At 35.3% G+C, this 21,440-nt stretch overlaps 1 protein-coding gene across 2 annotated transcripts in view; it reads right to left on the reverse strand.

Moving 5' to 3' along the window:
- LOC138323574 (voltage-dependent T-type calcium channel subunit alpha-1G-like) overlaps positions 1 to 21,440 on the reverse strand; it is a 96,496-nt gene that overhangs the window by 19,394 nt on the left and 55,662 nt on the right. The window contains exons 15-31 of one of the 2 annotated variants that reach the window (XM_069268270.1): positions 21,120 to 21,331; positions 20,739 to 20,944; positions 20,170 to 20,491; positions 18,956 to 19,000; positions 17,333 to 17,421; positions 16,726 to 16,849; positions 13,341 to 13,409; positions 8,294 to 8,478; positions 8,010 to 8,136; positions 7,642 to 7,770; positions 6,997 to 7,086; positions 6,542 to 6,734; positions 6,014 to 6,165; positions 5,445 to 5,554; positions 1,775 to 1,905; positions 746 to 895; positions 309 to 430 (exon numbers count right to left, since the gene is read on the reverse strand). In XM_069268270.1, coding sequence (XP_069124371.1) covers positions 309 to 430; positions 746 to 895; positions 1,775 to 1,905; positions 5,445 to 5,554; positions 6,014 to 6,165; positions 6,542 to 6,734; positions 6,997 to 7,086; positions 7,642 to 7,770; positions 8,010 to 8,136; positions 8,294 to 8,478; positions 13,341 to 13,409; positions 16,726 to 16,849; positions 17,333 to 17,421; positions 18,956 to 19,000; positions 20,170 to 20,491; positions 20,739 to 20,944; positions 21,120 to 21,331 — 2,456 coding nt within the window. The remainder of the gene's footprint in view (positions 1 to 308; positions 431 to 745; positions 896 to 1,774; positions 1,906 to 5,444; positions 5,555 to 6,013; positions 6,166 to 6,541; positions 6,735 to 6,996; positions 7,087 to 7,641; positions 7,771 to 8,009; positions 8,137 to 8,293; positions 8,479 to 13,340; positions 13,410 to 16,725; positions 16,850 to 17,332; positions 17,422 to 18,955; positions 19,001 to 20,169; positions 20,492 to 20,738; positions 20,945 to 21,119; positions 21,332 to 21,440) is intronic. The other variant, XM_069268271.1, reaches the window with a different exon arrangement.

The following is a 21,440-nucleotide window of genomic DNA, read 5'->3' on the forward strand; positions in this document are numbered from 1 at the left end:
GTAAAGTAATAGGTATATAGAGGTAAAGTAATAAGTAAAGGAAATAAAACAATAGGTAAAGGGGGTAAAACGATAGGTTAAGGGAGGTAAAATATAGGTAAAAGGAGATAAAATAACAGGTATATAGATGTAAAACGATAGGTAAAGGGAGGTAAAATAATTGGTAAATGGGGGTAAAACGATAGGTAAAGGGAGGTAAAACAAGGTAAAGGGAGGTAAAATAATATGTTAAGGGTAAAGAAAAGAAAATAAAACAACAGGAAATGTAGATATATACAATTGGTAACTGAGGTAAAATAAGAACTTACCTTCATAATGCCATTCCAGTTGTCACCTGTAGCAACCCTGAATAGGGTTAGGAAGGCCATCCCAAAATCTCTGAAGTGGGCATGTTCACCAAGGCCCTCACAAGGATGGTTAAGGGAACATTCTGTAAAGCATAATTCATTGAGGGAATACTTTGACACATAACATACAGATGTATAAATCAAGAGACTTAGAAGTGGTAAACTTTATTCTTTTTGAAGAGTATTAGTTATAAGCATACAGGTACAAACATCTTGACCAGTTATATGTTGTTTAGCTAGAGAACATTCTGTATCAAAAGCAGATACATTTGCTTGATGGTATATACTTGCATGCATTACATTCTTACCAAAATACCTACAAACGTTAAAACTGTTTTAAGAAAATTATTGATGACCATCCAGGTAGAACCATTTTGACCAGTAATTGATAACTGTACCTAGTCGACCGAACAACTCCACTCCAAGGGCAGCAAAGATGAAGAAGAGGAGAAAAAAGAGGAGTCCTAAGTTGCCCACTTGAGGAAGAGCCTGGATAACAGTATCCAGGAGGGCACGGATACTTTTGGCCATTTTCAGCAGCTTCAGCACTATAACAGAAAATATGTATAATGTAGAAATCATTTGACAAATTAATGCCATCTTCTGAATGCCTACATAAATCGGTACTATAAAGCTACAGTAAAGTAAGCCAATGCCTACATAAATCAGTGCTATAAAGCTACAGTAAAGTAAGCCAATGCCTACATAAATCGGTACTATAAAGCTACAGTAAAGTAAGCCAATGCCTACATAAATCAGTACTATAAAGCTACAGTAAAGTAAGCCAATGCCTACATAAATCTACATAAATCAGTACTATAAAGCTACAGTAAAGTAAGCCAATGCCTACATAAATCAGTACTATAAAGCTACAGTAAAGTAAGCCAATGCCTACATAAATCAGTACTATAAAGCTACAGTAAAGTAAGCCAATGCCTACATAAATCAGTACTATAAAGCTACAGTAAAGTAAGCCAATGCCTACATAAATCAGTACTATAAAGCTACAGTAAAGTAAGCCAAATATATTGTTTTATACACTGATGTTGTCCTTGTCATGGTTTGTTCAGAAGTTTGAAGCCTTACAACACCTACATGGGATTTTCTGGACATTTTTAATGGTAAATTACAAAATTTAAGGTCGTGTATATATCAATTTTATTTGAATTTTTGGTTTGAATTTAAATCTTGCTTGTACCAATGGCTAACTATATATTTGTACCAACGTCTTAGCTATCTGACTGTTTGTAGCATTAACATGGAAAATGATACTGACTGATCAATTTATTCACCCCTGAAAGTTCATAATGAACTATTCTGGTCTTTGAATTAGAAGGGTTCAATTGTGTCTATAGGGGTGAATGAGTAAATGCAATATCAGTTGCACTTGTTACATTCCATCCCTGTACAGCAAAGAGACAACTCACCTCTGGCTATACGAAGAACCCTCATGACTCGGATGATGGTAGGATTGATTGGGATAACATTTGTCTTCATTTCCTCCAGGACAATCCCGACGATGGAGAGAAGGACGATGAGAATGTCCAGCTGGTTCCACCTGAGAAGAAATCACACAGAACTATAAGTCATCACATATATACATTCAAACCTGTCTACAAAGACTAGTCAAGGGACAAAGAAAAAGTGGTCTTTATACACAGGTATAATTGTGTTATAATTGGCCATTTGAGACCCTAAAAGTGGTCTTATGAATTAGGTGGTCTTTATATAGAGGTGGTCGCAGAGACAGTTTCACAGTATAACTCATGTCTTCTTGTTTCTTTAGATAAGCGTTTATTACCACTTTATTCAATAATAATCTTAATTATTGCCAAATTTTGTAAAAATAGTTCTAATTCTCCAATTGGAACCTGTGTCCTTCTAACCACTGAGGGTTGAATTGACATTTTCCTGTTCCACAAGAATGACAAAAATTGGTATATGGTGTATTCAGGAAAAGTGAGCTGGCACAGGATAAGTGAGCTGAAATTCATCCAAAAGTAAATTATTTGAATTTGATACATCAATTGAAAAAATATTAAGCAACAACCAAAGTATGGAATATCCCAATGGGTTAGTTTTTATTTAATAAGTTGTTAAATCGCTGAAAAAGAGCTGGTACAATGATCACTTTGTTGTATTTTACTTCCATTTATTGTTGGTATGGAAATGATTTACTCCCAGATATATAGTGCATTTTATAGTGCTGACAAACCATACATGATTAAATCATGGATAAATCTGAACGCTAATTGAAAAGAGACACAAAACACTTGGAACCAATGACAGATAAAATTGATCCATGAAATAATGTCGTTTTATCGCAGATACAGGTACTGAATATTAAAAAATATTTCAGAAGACATTTAGTCTAGAAGGCATATGTTGAGAAGCAGCAAACATTTCAGAGAACATTAACAGACTGTGTCTCGATCTATGAAATGTACAGGCAAATGGAAGATAAGGTAAAGGCAGGCAAGCAGAAATCAAGGGAAAACGCTCTTTAAGATCTAGCAGGAAAGGTTACAGACAAGAATCATTGGTAAAAGCTCAGTGTAATGCAGCAAAGTAATTCGGGGGAAAATTCAATGGATGGAAAAATCAGAGGGAATCACTCAGTAGACACTAGAAATTTAATGAGAAATAATTTGGGGAACTGAATAGAATCAGGGGAAGTAACTCAATGGGGCAGAATGTAACAAAAGGCAATAACTTGGTAAAAAAACAATCATTCAAATAACTCCGTGAACAAAAATGAATCAGGGGAAATAATTCAATAGACAAAATGTAACCAAGGGAAATAATTCATACGACACCAGGATTTAAGGGTAATAACAGAAAGATAATCAGGGGAGATAACTCTAAAGGAAATAAATCAGTGAATAGATGGTAATAAGGGTAAGAAGAGTTTGAATTCAGCAGAAACACCACATCACACGGCACCCTAACATATCACACAGTATTACTTTATCTATAAATGATGAATACAGAGCATGCAGCTTGAGGAATGTTTCAGAACTATTTCAATGTTAAACTGCATCTAGAACTGTTGCCATGTGGCGAAGTAATATCCCCAGCAGCCTCCATGGATCTTGAAATGACCTAGCTCCCTCAATCAAAATATGATTGAATTTTCTTTGGTTACCATGAAAACCAAATATCATTTTCTGCTTTAAAAACTCAACCATAAATTTTCATTCCTCAAATCCCTAATTTTCAGCTGAATTCAATAATACCCAATTTTGACTAATAAGAAGCCTCCATCATGTCTCTATAGTAACGGATAATGGAAACTCAGAATATTTCATAATATTTGCAGTTTAAAATAAATTGATCAAAGGTCAATCTGTTGATTTATTGAAAACATCACAAAAATCTGTGTATAGTGATCTTTTTATCATAGCAACAAAATTTTATATGGAAAAATTTGTAAAGTCATGCACATCTTCAATATTGTAATGATCAAATCAGTCCAACAAATTCAAAAAGATTTGTCGAAAACTTGAGTAAATACATATAGCAGCACAAAGTGTGTCTATAGGCAAACAGATGGACTGGTGGACAACTTTGTTACGGGTTACAGTATATTACGATATTTAACTTAAAATATGAATGTAAAGCACATGTTTGATTGTAAAAATCCAGAATGTTGAAGTATATGGCTTAAAGAATCAATTACTAAATGGTACACTGTAAGGGGATGGACTTAGTCTAACATGACAAGCTTTTTCATAGAGATATGAATTATTATCATTTTTTGTTTGTTTGATTTATTTAACTTTTGGCACCTTTACAAATATGCATAAAAAAATCTTTATATTTTATTTTTCAAACAATATCATTTATTCAAAAAGGGTTTAAATATTCTTAAAGAAGACAATTTCCTGGTGGCATTATTTATAATTTTCATCAAGTAAAGTACATATTGGTGAATAAATAAAAAGAAGTATCAATTATTAAACAATAGTATGTAAGAAGTTGGAAAAGGATCTTTCCCACAAAATTCATGGGAAGACCAGAGATCATAAATAATCTAAGTGCAAAACACACAGATATACTATATTCAGGTGAACGTCATATTTCGGTAAGTGAGGAGTTTGATAGAGTTTTTGAGTTTGGGGGTATTGTGCTAGGCATTCTAACATTACAACTGCAGAGGCATAGCATAATCAGAGAAAAAGTGTAGCATAAACCTCAAGGTAAAAACGTGAGAGAAGAACTTTGGAAATAACTCTTTACCTGCTGCTGATATGGCAAAAGTAAAACATTAGAGGTATTAAAATGTGTTGTACAGTTCCAACAATATCTGCCCATGCATATCGCAGAGTTACCTCCCTTGTGGTTAGGTATCCATTGTGACGTCATTATTTTAGAGCGAAACTCATTTTCTCTTAAAATTATCATACGTTTAACGCTCGTAAACATATTGAGTCCCAATCAATACCTACCAGCAAGGGCAGATAACTCTGTAATATGCAAGTACAGAATAATGGCTGCTTAATATGCTTATTACAATATAAAGCAATTCAATATAGGTATATACCATAACTCTACAATGGATATAAGGGCTACCACACCTTAGGCAATAACAGACTATAGGAATATACAGAAAAATTAATATAAATTACTGCACAGTGGTTCTATACATATTTAACAAATATGGGAGATTTTCTAGAATATTTCAGCTTTTTCTGAGCAATGGCAAGGTCATTTTTTTTTATTTATGACAAAATGTGAATAGGATGAGCTGATACACTCACAACATTGCTTAATATACCACAAACAATATATATCTATATAGGTCACAACAAACACACGCTTTACGGATGGGAAATATACCCATGACTGTCACTTGTAATGCACGACCTTGACACATGATTGTCACATGTAAAGCTTGACCTTGACACACGACTGTCACATGCAAAGCATGACCTTGACACATGACTGTCACATGTAAAGCTTGACCTTGACCCATGAAGGTCACATGTAAAATGTGTGTAACGTATGGTGTACATGGATACATGTAAAGCCACTAACAATGTATATCACCACGGTAATTAATCTAAATATCAGACTGTATGGAAGTGACCCACTCACCTGTCCTTAATGTAACGCATCATACCCAGAGCTATAATCTTCATTGTCGCTTCGATGATGAAAACACTCGTAAAGAAGTAGTTGAAGATCTTCAGAGCAAATTGTAGCTCCTGAAACAAATCAAATCCTCAACTGTTTAGCATAAATCTATTAATATAAAAAAAATCAAATATACATGTGGTCAATAATAACTTAGGTTTCACAGGCTGATTAATGTACTGACAGGTTTTTCTCGAGGAACTCCAGTTTTCTCCACTATTGATGTCACTATTTTTGAAATTCCTGGCACAACATCATGATAAAACAGAAAAGCAAGAGCCATTATAAGAACAGTTTAATAGTGATTGGGTTGTGACTTCATTTAATACCTAATTAACTCATTCACCCCTGAAGACACATAAGACTCTTCTGAATCAAAGACTAGACCAGTCCATTATGAAATTTCAGGGGTTTAACAACCATGGCCTTCAGAGCAGGAAATTAAGATTTGTATAACCTAGGTTACCAGTGAAGGTTTAATATGGTGTTAAGTAGTGTATAGGAGGGGGATATAAAACATATAGTCTTACAGCAGGCATCATGTAGTATTCCATCGCCATGGTGATGACATTCAACCCTATGACCCCAGCAATAGCAAGGTCAAAGTATTTACTGTTGACAACAGCGTGGATTAGAAGACGACACTTGTTGTAGTTGGCCCAGTAAGGAGGTCTGTTCAGTTCTGAAAGAGATATAATTCATTTTTAATTTAAAACTTCACAAAGTTTTATTCAAAAAATCAATTAAATGTTTTTTGGAATAAAACAATTCTTCTAAAAAGAAATATAGAAGTCTACTGATTATCACAATCAAAACCATTTATTTTCATCTTTCCTTTTAAATTTCAACCAGTCTTAGCATTTCACCTGTATTTGTACAGTAATGAATGTAAATAGTTGCAATAACATCTCCTTTAGAATGATTTATCTCAAAGTGAACTTAATCATTCTACACATGACCCACTGACGTCACAGAGAAAGTACTGCTGGTAAGCTTAAGGAAACTAAGTCTAAGACAAGCCAGAGAAAGGAATGTAGACAGCATAATGAAGCACTCACTCTTGCGTTTAGCCTCCATCTTCTGTGAGCGTTTGGCTGCCCTGATGGCTCTCTCCTCCTTCTCCTGGTTCTCACGACACTTGTGGAAGTTCTCCACCACAACTCCAACGAACATGTTGAGGACAAAAAAGCCGACCAGAAGCAGGAATGAGATGAAATATAGGAGGCGCCACTCATTGTAGTTGATCTGAGGCTGAAACAACGTAAATTATAGCGCTTTACATAGATTTGGCACAGAAATATGTGTAAAGGTTAATTTGTCTTCTAACATCATTCCTGACATTCAAAAGATATGTATAATTCTTGATAAAAAATAATTCTACATCACTTCCAAATAGTGATCTTATATATATGACACAACATAAATTATATCAATAAAGGTCAACAAGCCAATATTTAAGTCACCAAGGTCAAATGTTATTGAGGTCATAATCTCTGTGATTATTAAAACGTACCTGTTGATCGACACCCACAGCGTCTAGCCCGGTGTACATAATACTGACCCAGCCATCTTTAGAGGCCAACACAAACAATGCCATCAACGCCTGTAATGAAAATCAAAGTATTCCAAGATTTGTTTGAACATCTGAATAGATCACCAGTCAGAGAGCTCCCCTAGATATCCCAAACTCGTGTCTGGGGCTTCTTTAAATACCCCAATCTCTCAAGCCAGGGGCTCAATGGGATCTCCCAACCTCTCAAGCCAGGGGCTCATTTAGATCTTCCAATCTCTCAAGCCAAGGGCTCATCTAGATCTTCCAATCTCTCAAGCCAGGGGCTCATCTAGATCTTCCAATGTCTCAAGCCAGGGGCTCATCTAGATCTCCAAACCTTTCAACACAGGGACTTATCTAGATCTCCCAGTCTCTCAAGCCAGGGCCTAGGGGCTCATCTAGATCTTCAAATGTCTCAAGCCAGGGACTCATCTAGATCTCCCAACCTTTCAACACAGGGACTCATCTAGATCTCCCAGTCTCTAAACACAGGGGCTCATCTAGATCTTCCAATCTCTATATTTGCAACCTTTCAAATTAGGGCTCCTGTAATAACCTTTATTTTTATTTGAATGTTTACCTGTCTTAAGGTTTTTCAATATTTACCTGTCCTAGGTTATCAAAGTTGTACTTCTGGTTGATCCAGATGTTGCGCTGGTCCTTTAAACACTGAGTCTTGTTCTTCACATGTTGTACATCGGGTCCCTTACAGTAGTAGAAAGAGCCCTTGAACAACTGTAAGAAAAAGAGAAATTTATTTACCATAGCATTTTAGCATTAGTGTAACCCTGGTGAGTGTTAGCTGTAATATACCTCTCAGCTATAGAGAACTTCTCTTAAACTTTATCGATTGAGTCTCAGACTTGTAATCCAGAGGTTCTGAGTTTGATCCCTAGCAGAGGCAGTGATTAAATATTTTTAAAATCATGGGTTCTGTTACATAGCAATATCTCTGAATAAGTCTTGTGACCTACCTGTACTCCAAGAATTCCAAAGATGATAAAGAAGGTACAACAGATGAGGACAATGTTCCCAATGGGTCTGAGTGAGGACAATAAGGTCTGTACAACAAGCTTCAGGCCTGGGGCTCGACTTATAACCCTGGCGAACAAATGATATCCATATAGGTTAATTTAGATATTAGAAACATACCCATTATTACTCCACAAGATACACCTGTTCATAATAACTCATGTATACACTTAGTTATTTCAATAATTCAAAAAACAAAGTACATTTATTAAAATAAAATAATTACCTGAGGGGCCTTAGTGTACGCAGTAACCTGAACACCCGTAGGATACCAAAGATACGTGGGCTACTATTGGCTGTCAGGGATATCATGATATCTACCAGAGATATACCCACTAAGAACCCATCCATGATATTCCAGCCACTCTTCAGGTACGCGTGCTTCCCGATCAACAGACCTTTAGCCAGCACCTACAACACAAACATAATTTATCAAAAGTTTTAATTCTGAAATGTTTAAGGAATAGAAAATGAAGTAAGTTTATCATTGAACTTTATTTAACAAAGTTACAAGCAAGCAGAATAAGAAAGTATCGTGGGGGAGGGGGAGGTTTGTTGTCAAATTTGACCCTAGTTCAAAATGGCTTCATAAAATCATGAATAGAATGGGTCTTATTAAAGGTAGATTACTGTAATATATGTTATTCATGTTCATCATTACCCAAGGATACCTTTAAAGTAATATTTGTAATTTTAGTATTTTGATACAATAATTTCAAAATAAATTGTCAAACACATAATATCCTTGTTTTATGTAACATTTTATTCAGAAGGGATATATGTTACATCAATTTATCTCAATCAATCACAGAATCATATAACTTTAATATATCATACCGACATGTTACTTTATTTTACCATACTGACATGTTACTTTATTTTACCATACTGACATGTTACTTTAATTTTACCATACCAACATGTTACTTTAATTTACCATACGACATGTTACTTTAATTTACCATACGACATGTTACTTTAATTTTACCATACGACATGTTACTTTAATTTTACATACCGACATGTTACTTTATTTTACATACATGTTACTTTATTTTACATACTGACATGTTACTTTAATTTTACCATACTGACATGTTACCTTAATTTTACCATACTGACATGTTACTTTAATTTTACCATACCGACATGTTACTTTAATTTTACCATACCGACATGTTACTTTAATTTACATACGACATGTTATAATTTCCGACATGTTACTTTAATTTACCATACCGACATGTTACTTTAATTTTACCATACTGACATGTTACTTTTACCATACTGACATGTTACTTTAATTTTACCATACGACATGTTACTTTAATTTTACCATACCGACATGTTACTTTAATTTTACCATACCGACATGTTACTTTAATTTTACCATACCAACATGTTACTTTAATTTTACCATACTGACATGTTACTTTATTTTACCATACTACATGTTACTTTAATTTTACCATACTGACATGTTACTTTAATTTTACCATACCGACATGTTACTTTAATTTTACCATACCGACATGTTACTTTAATTTTACCATACTGACATGTTACTTTAATTTTACCATACTGACATGTTACTTTAATTTTACCATACCGACATGTTACTTTAATTTTACCATACCGACATGTTACCTTAATTTTACCATACCGACATGTTACTTTAATTTTACCATACTGACATGTTACTTTAATTTTACCATACGACATGTTACTTTAATTTTTACATACGACATGTTACTTTAATTTTACCATACCGACATGTTACTTTAATTTTACCATACTGACATGTTACTTTAATTTTACCATACCGACATGTTACTTTAATTTTTACCATACTGACATGTTACTTTAATTTTACCATACCGACATGTTACTTTAATTTTACCATACTGACATGTTACTTTAATTTTACCATACTGACATGTTACTTTAATTTTTACGACATGTTACTTTAATTTACGACATGTTACTTTAATTTTACCGACATGTTACTTTAATTTTACCATACTGACATGTTACTTTAATTTTACCATACCGACATGTTACTTTAATTTTACCATACTGACATGTTACTTTAATTTTACCATACTGACATGTTACTTTAATTTTACCATACTGACATGTTACTTTAATTTTACCATACTGACATGTTACTTTAATTTTACCATACTGACATGTTACTTTAATTTTACCATACGACATGTTACTTTAATTTTACCATACCTGACATGACATTACTTTAATTTTACCATACCGACATGTTACTTTAATTTTACCATACCGACATGTTACTTTAATTTTACCATACTGACATGTTACTTTAATTTTACCATACTGACATGTTACTTTAATTTTACCATACTGACATGTTACTTTAATTTTACCATACTGACATGTTACTTTAATTTTACCATACTGACATGTTACTTTAATTTTTTACCGACATGTTACTTTAGTTTATCCATACCGACATGTTACTTTAATTTTACCATACCGACATGTTACTTTAATTTTACCATACTGACATGTTACTTTAATTTTACCATACTGACATGTTACTTTAATTTTACCATACTGACATGTTACTTTAATTTTACCATACTCGACATGTTACTTTATTTTACCATACCGACATGTTACTTTAATATATCATACTGACATGTTACTTTAATTTTACCATACCGACATGTTTACTTTAATTTTACCATACTGACATGTTACTTTAATTTTTACCATAATGACATGTTACTTTAATTTTACCATACTGACATGTTACTTTAATTTTACCATACTGACATGTTACTTTAATTTACCATACCGACATGTTACTTTAATTTTACCATACTGACATGTTACTTTAATTTTACCATACTGACATGTTACTTTAATTTACCATACCATACTTTATTTTACTTAAATACCGACATGTTACTTTAATTTTACCATACCGACATGTTACTTTAATTTTACCATACTGACATGTTACTTAATTTACACTTAATTTACATTCCGACATGTTACTTTAATTTTACCATACCGACATGTGTTACTTTAATTTACCATACCGACATGTTACTTTAATTTACCATACGACATGTTACTTTAATTTACCATACCGACATGTTACTTTTAATTTACATACCGACATGTTACTTTAATTTACCATACCGACATGTTACTTTATTTTTACCATACTGACATGTTACTTTAATTTTACCATACTGACATGTTACTTTAATTTTACCATACTGACATGTTACATTTTACCATACTGACATGTTACTTTAATTTTACCATACTGACATGTTACTTTAATTTTACCATACTGACATGTTACTTTAATTTTACCATACTGACATGTTACTTTAATTTACCATACCGACATGTTACTTTAATTTACCATACCGACATGTTACTTTAATTTTTACCATACCAACATGTTACTTTAATTTTACCATACCTGACATGTTACTTTAATTTACCATACCGACATGTTACTTTATTTTACCATACCATGTTACTTTATGAATGTTACTTTAATTTTACCATACCGACATGTTACTTTAATTTTACCATCCGACATGTTTACTTTAATTTTACACATACCGACATGTTACTTTAATTTTACCATATCGACATGTTACTTTAATTTACCATACCGACATGTTACTTTAATTTACCATACGACATGTTACTTTAATTTTACCATACCGACATGTTACTTTAATTTTACATACCGACATGTTACTTTATTTTACATATCGACATGTTACTTTATTTTTACCATACCGACATGTTACTTTAATTTTACCATACTGACATGTTACTTTTTAATTTTACCATACTGACATGTTACTTTAATTTTACCATACTGACATGTTACTTTAATTTTACCATACTGACATGTTACTTTAATTTTACCATACTGACATGTTACTTTAATTTTACTGACATGTTACTTTAATTTACTTACTGACATGTTACTTTAATTTTTACCATACTGACATGTTACTTTAATTTTACCATACTGACATGTTACTTTAATTTTTACCATACCGACATGTTACTTTAATTTTACCATACCGACATGTTACTTTAATTTTACCATACTGACATGTTACTTTACCTATTTTACCATACTGACCAATGTTACTTTAATTTAATTTAACATACTGACATGTTACTTTAATTTACCATACCGACATGTTACTTTAATTTTACCATACACGACATGTTACTTAATTTTACCATACTGACATGTTACTTTAATTTTACCATACTGACATGTTACTTTAATTTTACCATACTGACATGTTACTTTAATTTTACCATACCGACATGTTACTTTAATTTTACATACCGACATGTTACTTTAATTTTTACCATACTGACATGTTACTTTAATTTTACCATACTGACATGTTACTTTAATTTTACCATACTGACATGTTACTTTAATTTTACCATACTGACATGTTACTTTATTTTACCATACTGACATGTTACTTTAATTTTACCATACTGACATGTTACTTTAATTTTACCATACTGACATGTTACTTAATTTTACCATACCGACATGTTACCTTAATTTTACCATACCGACATGTTACTTTAATTTTACCATACTGACATGTTACTTTAATTTTACCATACTACATGACATGTTACTTTAATTTACCTTACCGACATGTTACTTTAATTTTACATACCGACATGTTACTTTATTTTACCATACCGACATGTTACTTTAATTTACCATACCGACATGTTACTTTAATTTTTACCAACATGTTTACTTTATTTTACCATACCGACATGTTACTTTAATTTTACCATACCGACATGTTACTTTAATTTTACCATACTGACATGTTACTTTAATTTTACCATACTGACATGTTACTTTAATTTTACCATACCGACATGTTACTTTAATTTACCATACCGACATGTTACTTTAATTTACCATACGACATGTTACTTTAATTTACCATACCAATGTTACTTTAATTTTACCATACTGACATGTTACTTTAATTTTACCATACCGACATGTTACTTTAATTTTTACCATACCGACATGTTACTTTAATTTTACCATACCGACATGTTACTTTAATTTTACCATACCGACATGTTACTTTAAATTTTACCATACTGACATGTTACTTTATTTTTACTGACATGTTACCTTTATTTATAATAATAATGTGCTAACTGAAAGTTATCAAAATATTTTTTTTCCTTTGATTTACCTTTATAGTCATCTCTACTGCGAACACGATGGTGAAGCAATAATTGGAATATGTAAGGAACATCCTCTCCTGTAAAAATAAAGAAAAAACACCATTTCTTAATACATCTTTGATTGATACAGTATAATACTTAACAGAATGTTCTGTGTAATATTTACCTGGTTACCATGACAACTACCTAATAGTTTTGTATGTAAATCATGCCTATTCATATTCAACTTCCAGTCCCCCCTTTTTTATATTGTTTAGTTATTACTTGCTACTGGAGGAATGTCTGGCCATTCCATCCATCCTTTTCCGCGTCCCCTTATTGTTTAGTTATTACTTGCTACTGGAGGAATGTCTGGCCGTTCCATCCTTTTCCCTGTCCCCTTATTGTTTAGTTACTTACAGTGCTATCTGGAGGAATGTCTGGCCGTTCCATCCTTCTCCCCTCCCCTTATTGTTTAGTTACTTACAGTGCTATCCGGAGGAATGTCTGGCCGTTCCATCCTTCTCCCATCCCCTTATTGTTTAGTTACTTACAGTGCTATCTGGAGGAATGTCTGGCCATTACATCGTTCTCCCCCTCCCCTTATTGTTTAGTTACTTACAGTGCTATCTGGAGGAATGTCTGGCCGTTCCATCCTTCTCCCCCTCCCCTTATTGTTTAGTTACTTACAGTGCTATCCGGAATGTCTGGAGGAATCCCCGTCTGGCCGTTCCATCCTTCTCTCATTCCCCTTATTGTTTAGTTACTTACAGTGCTATCTGGAGGAATGTCTGGCCGTTCCATCCTTCTCTCCCCATCCCCTTATTGTTTAGTTACTTACAGTGCTGTCCGGAGGAATGTCTGGCCGGGCCATCCGTTCTCCCCCTCCCCTTATTGTTTAGTTACTTACAGTGCTATCTGGAGGAATGTCTGGCCGTTCCATCCTTCTCCCCTCCCCTTATTGTTTAGTTACTTACAGTGCTATCTGGAGGAATGTCTGGCCGTTCCATCCTTCTCCCCCTCCCCTTATTGTTTAGTTACTTACAGTGCTATCCGGAGGAATGTCTGGCCGTTCCATCCTTCTCCCCTCCCCTTTTATTGTTTAGTTACTTACAGTGCTATCCGGAGGAATGTCTGGCCGTTCCATCCTTCTCCCATCCCCTTATTGTTTAGTTACTTACAGTGCTATCCTGGAGGAATGTCTGGCCGTTCCATCCTTCTCCCCCTCCCCTTATTGTTTAGTTACTTACAGTGCTATCGGAGGAATGTCTGGCCGTTCCATCCTTCTCCCCCTCCCCTTATTGTTTAGTTACTTACAGTGCTATCCGGAGGAATGTCTGGCCGTTCCATCCTTCTCCCCTCCCCTTATTGTTTAGTTACTTACAGTGCTATCCCGGAGAATGTCTGGCCGTTCCATCCTTCTCCCCATCCCCTTATTGTTTAGTTACTTACAGTGCTATCCGGAGGAATGTCTGGCCGTTCCATCCTTCTCCCCATCCCCTTATTGTTTAGTTACTTACAGTGCTATCCTGGAGGAATGTCTGGCCGTTCCATCCTTCTCCCCCATCCCCTTATTGTTTAGTTACTTACAGTGCTATCCTGGAGGAATGTCTGGCCGTTCCATCCTTCTCCCCTCCCCTTATTGTTTAGTTACTTACAGTGCTATCCGGAGGAATGTCTGGCCGTCCATCCTTCTCCCCCTCCCCTTATTGTTTAGTTACTTACAGTGCTATCCGGAGGAATGTCTGGCCGTTCCATCCTTCTCCCCCTCCCCTTATTGTTTAGTTACTTACAGTGCTATCCGGAGGAATGTCTGGCCGTTCCATCCTTCTCCCCTCCCCTTATTGTTTAGTTACTTACAGTGCTATCCGGAGGAATGTCTGGCCGGCCATCCTTCTCCCCATCCCCTTATTGTTTAGTTACTTACAGTGCTGTCCGGAGGAATGTCTGGCCGGGCCATCCTTCTCCCCATCCCCTTATTGTTTAGTTACTTACAGTGCTATCCGGAGGAATGTCTGGCCGTGCCATCCTTCTCCCCTCCCCTTATTGTTTAGTTACTTACAGTGCTATCCCGGAGGAATGTCTGGCCATCTTCTCCCCCTCCCCGTGCTTACATCTTCTGGCCGGGCCATCTCCCCCTCCCCTTATTGTTTAGTTACTTACAGTGCTATCCGGAGGAATGTCTGGCCGTTGCCATCCTTCTCCCCCTCCCCTTATTGTTTAGTTACTTACAGTGCTATCCGGAGGAATGTCTGGCCGTTCCATCCTTCTCCCCCTCCCCTTATTGTTTAGTTACTTACAGTGCTATCCGGAGGAATGTCTGGCCGTTCCATCCTTCTCCCCTCCCCTTATTGTTTAGTTACTTACAGTGCTATCCGGAGGAATGTCTGGCCGTTCCATCCTTCTCCCCCTCCCCTTATTGTTTAGTTACTTACAGTGCTGTCCGGAGGAATGTCTGGCCGTCCCCTCCCTTTGTTAGTTCTTCTCCCCATCCTTCTCCCCATCCCCTTATTGTTTAGTTACTTACAGTGCTGTCCGGAGGAATGTCTGGCCGTGCCATCCTTCTCCCCCTCCCCTTATTGTTTAGTTACTTACAGTGCTATCTGGAGGAATGTCTGGCCGTTCCATCCTTCTCCCCCTCCCCTTATTGTTTAGTTACTTACAGTGCTATCTGGAGGAATGTCTGGCCGTTCCATCCTTCTCCCCCTCCCCTTATTGTTTAGTTACTTACAGTGCTATCCGGAGGAATGTCTGGCCGTTGCCATCCTTCTCCCCATCCCCTTATTGTTTAGTTACTTACAGTGCTATCCGGAGGAATGTCTGGCCGTGCCATCCTTCTCCCCCTCCCCTTATTGTTTAGTTACTTACAGTGCTATCCGGAGGAATGTCTGGCCGTTCCATCCTTCTCCCCCCTCCCCTTATTGTTTAGTTACTTACAGTGCTATCCGGAGGAATGTCTGGCCGTTCCATCCTTCTCCCCCTCCCCTTATTGTTTAGTTACTTACAGTGCTATCTGGAGGAATGTCTGGCCGTTCCATCCTTCTCCCCCTCCCCTTATTGTTTAGTTACTTACAGTGCTATCTGGAGGAATGTCTGGCCGTTCCATCCTTCTCCCCCTCCCCTTATTGTTTAGTTACTTACAGTGCTATCCGGAGGAATGTCTGGCCGTTCCATCCTTCTCCCCATCCCCTTATTGTTTAGTTACTTACAGTGCTATCCGGAGGAATGTCTGGCCGTTCCATCTTCCTTCCCCCTCCCCTTATTGTTTAGTTACTTACAGTGCTATCTGGAGGAATGTCTGGCCGTGCCATCTTTCTCCCCCTCCTGTTCTTGTTTAGTAACTTACAGTGCTATCTGGAGGAATGTCTGGCCGTGCCATCCTTCTCCCCATCCCCTTATTGTTTAGTAACTTACAGTGCTGTCCGGAGGAATGTCTGGCCGTTCCATTCCCAAGGTTATACAGTTGAGGGCGATGAACAAGAGAATCATGTTGTCAAACAGACTCTGGGCCATGAAGTGATGACACAGTCGTCGAAGCCTGTTAACAAAGTACATTCATAATATACATACAAGAAATATCATATTTCTGATGTGAAGTTGTTACTCGTGTAAATTAAATTAATAACCTGAGATAATTAAAATTGAAAAATAAAACAAAGAGCAAACACTATATGGGAAGGAGCAAGGATCTTTCAATTTCAATATTTATTTTCCCTAAAAATTAAATTTCCTTAAGATATGCTCTTTAATTTACTGAAACTGTTATGTCGTCGTTGCACATTTCTGTACAGTTAACTACATGTAGGTATCACTGAAGAGTCAATATTTTGTGAGGAAAATCCATGTTGGTTTCTCTGAAAAGCATCATGTTATCCTTGCAAAAATATCATGACATCACAAACAAAACCTACTAGCAAGAGCAGGTAACATTGCAAAAATGGAAATATGGAATAAGACGTTATAAGAAAAGACGTTAAAAGTTGATGGTTTTGAAACTTTCATATATAGACTTGAAGATTACCGGTTGTTTGGGTGGAAAAGATACAGTGAGTATTCCTCTCGGGTTTTGAAGCATCCTTTTGGCTCAGGGCACCATGAGCAGGTACAGTTCTGCAAAGAATACAAAACAGTTTTTAATTATTTTACAAATTAATACACACATATAACGTCCATATCAAATAAGAATTATTATAAATATCATATTTGACCAAATAAGTGCCCCCCCCCCCCCCCAAAAGATTCAAAAGAATCATAAGAATGACAAAAGTCATCGATAGATAGGTTCCCCCAATATCTATACTTTATTTTCTTTCTCTGCAAACATATTTAATTCTTGTAATTTTTCTGAGAACTGTTAGTTATTGAGTTTTACAATGATGGAAAATTAATGAGTTTGAAATAACATGGAGAGAGATTAATCTTTTAATAATTAACTTATTCTGTATTTGCATATAACAGAATTATCTGCCATTGCGGGTAGGAATTGATGGTGACGTTATGTGTTTACAAGCACAACATCAGTTTTTCAAGGGCAGATAACTCTGGAAAATTTAAAAACAGAATATATCATAAAATTGATATAAATGAACACAAAAATAAACCAGGGAAATATGCAGAAAACGAAATATGCTTGCAGAGAAAGAAAATTGACTGTAATTATGTGAGAACCACTCTTTAATCATTATCCTGAAAACAAATCACAGCATTTTCTGAAAGAGAAACAGGAAGTTTTGAAGGTGGACAACAGACTGCGACACTAAAGGGAAAGATACTAACTCTGTAGTGGTACTATTCAAGTACTCTATCAGACTATAGCAGCAAAACTGCAAGATGCACCCTAAAATAGAGCTCTATCAATCAATAGAGAAAGTCTCTCTTAAATTTGACAACCAGAGTTTAGAGATTGACTATTTTTTATTTATATTTATGTTGGTTTTTTTTAGCTGAGCATAAGACACTGGTTAACGTGTAACCTCCATGGGTCAACAATGGTTATAAACCTACAATTTGTTATTAACCTAATTTTTACAAAAAAAATTGGGTTTTAGAAAAAAAAAATTTGACAGCTATATAAACATAAAACACTTGTTAACTTGTAACCTCCATGGGTCTCCAATGGTTATATTACCATTAATGATTAGCCTAAGTTTATATTAAAGTTTGACTGACAAAATTCTGTTGACTTCTAGAGATTGACAGTTTCTTTTTTTGGTTTTGACAGCAACTCATAAGACTCTTGTAGCTTTGATTGATCACCATTGGTCCTAAAGATTCCTTCATAATTATAATTTGTCGAAGTTGTCATTAACATTCAGGGAAAAAACTTAGAAGAAGAACATCTCCTGTTTATACCACCACATAAAGAACTATATAGAAATGCAGGAAGTCAGCAGAGTGGTTTTTGTCTGGGAGCAAACATGCAAGGTTTGATCAATCCCCAACTCTCCTCTACTCCCACTTTCACAGCATTTTCAGTGAAATTTTCAATTAAAAAGCAAAAAAAAGGAGTTTGTCTTTTATCTAGCAGCCAATTACGAGTTTCCACATAAAAATTCCAACCACAAAACATTTGTCCAAGCACTAGATGTCTATTGAAGTGCATCTAAAGTCCGGTCTAGGTGTTTTTGGTGCGCTGCATACTTACACGGATGAGTCTCCTTTTATAACCATGACTCTGTGTTAGCGACGCCTAGCAGGTCAGAAAACATTTGATTATCATTTCCTCAATGATCAATTTATACCTTAGTATATTTATTACCCTGCCAACACCATCAATCGTCCCTCCATGTCTCCTCCTTCCATATATGGTATACAAAGTATTAATATGATTCACGTTGGCTATGGGTATAATATTGGTATATTTCTCAGGAAATACATATGGGTCAAGGTCATTTATTACTGTACACTTAATACAGATCAAAATTTACAGAGTCTTGTATCTGTTTCCTGAGTCATCTCGGCCCTGTCTCATCAACATTCTTTTAATTTGAAATTCTCCATATAAAGCATGACTACAAAAGTTAAAGAAAAACTCTTAAATTAACTTCTGTTAGTAATGCTTTGCTATGGAGAATCTTAAGTTAATGTTGATGAAACTTATATATATTACGCCTAAGTTATTCAGAAGATTCCAAATGTTTTCACATACATGACACATGTGACCATGAAAACAGATCAGGTCACTGTCCCATGATGATATCAATCAGTCAAGTAAATATTACTACCCTAGTTACTGAGAGAAAGTAATTAAAGATTTGTTTTTGAAGAATGAAAGACACCTGATGACACAGTATTGGAAAAAAGACATTACACATTTGGACAGAAAATAGAGATTTTTTAACACTGAAGAGATTTATGACATTAAACATTACACATAGGAAAAGAAAATCATGACAGAATTTGTTTTTGACACTGAAGAGATTTAAACATTACACATACATGTAAGAAAAAAAAATGATGACAGGATTTTTTCTGACACTGAAGAGATTAATGAAATTAAATATAACACAAAAGAAAAGAAAAAAGTGATCAAATATTTTTGAAACTGAAGTGTAATTAGAGTCTCTGAAAAGAAAATAGTGATAAAAGGTTGTTTTTTTGACACTGACGAGATTTAAGGTTTAAAGCATTAAACAAAAGGAAAGATAATAGTGATTATATCTTTTTTGAAATTGAAAATTGACATCAAAACATTCAACATTTTGAAAGAAACAGTGAAAGAACATGTTTTTGGACAATGGAGAGATCTGAGACAAAATGACATTAAACATTTGAAAAGAAAAAATGTGAGATTAACATTAATTAAAGATTTACATTTGATGAAGACGAACAAAAGCTCTAGGATAAGAATGAACCTACCGCCTCGTCAATGGCGTCCGGATCCTCTTCCTCCTCCTCAGACTCGGGTGTGGTGTTCGTGGGCGGGTCTGGCGACAGATTGTTCTGTTTGTAATCATCTTTGATACCGTTCATTGACGACAGGGAGTTGATGGTCCGGTGACTCGTAAATGAATTTTGCCGACTTAGAATTATGGAATTGCACATGCTTTGTGTACTGCTCATGGAATTGTTGCGGATTTTGATAGAATTTCTCGGTGAGGGAAACGGCGGTCTCTTTATTGAATTCTGTGGACTTAAAGCTCTTTGGTTGTTCAATGGAAGATGTCCATTGCATTCAGACCTGTCAATTAAATGAGAAGTTCACAGGATATATTCAAATGTATGATTCAAACTTCGCCAGAATATGTCAGTAGAATGTACGCTTATTGTGGTGACTATTTATCTCAAGTGCCAAAGATATTTAGATTATGAATACATAAATGATGGCCTAAATAAGGCAATACGTCTGTTTATGTACAATGTATGTAACAGGGAATAATGAAAATGATTTAAAATAAAGAACTATTAATGACCTAATAAGTACTAACCTATTATTCAGGATGATGGGCTGAAATACATCGTCATCATCTGTGTCCATGCTATCAAATTTACATTCAGGCACTAAATACCGACGGTCCCCATCCCTTGACCTTCGACCTTTCCAACTGTTTCTACTCCCATAACTCTGTGAGCGGCGTAGACATGGGGAGACCCTCGGAGAGAGGCGCGGTGAGGATCGCACACTCAAGTTTGTCTGGAATCACACAAAATTATAAATTATCATTATGTTTTTGAAATGCCCAAATGTAACAAGAGGCCAAGAGGGCCTGTATTGCTCACCTGATTTGTAATTCCAAGTAATATTCTGAATACAGGTTAATTGGGGTTTTTTTCTGGAGAAATTTTAAGAAAAATCTGGAAGGACATACTGAGGAGGATTTGGATGACGTTGATCCTCTAGGTGGATGTAGAGTTGCCTTGTTGTAATCCTTTGATCCGTGCTCGTTCGGGGATCCCTGGGGTGTTGGCATGGGTGTGGCCGCTGTATGGGTGATAATAGGTGGTTCAGGGGCCGGCGGGGGACACTTCGTCTTATTCTCTTCTTTGATTATCGTAACAGGACACATTGCTAGCATTTTTTCTGTAACAGAAAAATAACATTTAAATTTTTTTTTCTCCATTTGAAAAATATTTTTTATTTGTTTTTTCCCACTTATAACATAATAATACAAAGACAGATTATAAAAGAC

This window comes from Argopecten irradians, chromosome 5 (genome assembly GCF_041381155.1).
Source record: "Argopecten irradians isolate NY chromosome 5, Ai_NY, whole genome shotgun sequence".
NCBI lineage: Eukaryota > Metazoa > Mollusca > Bivalvia > Pectinida > Pectinidae > Argopecten > Argopecten irradians.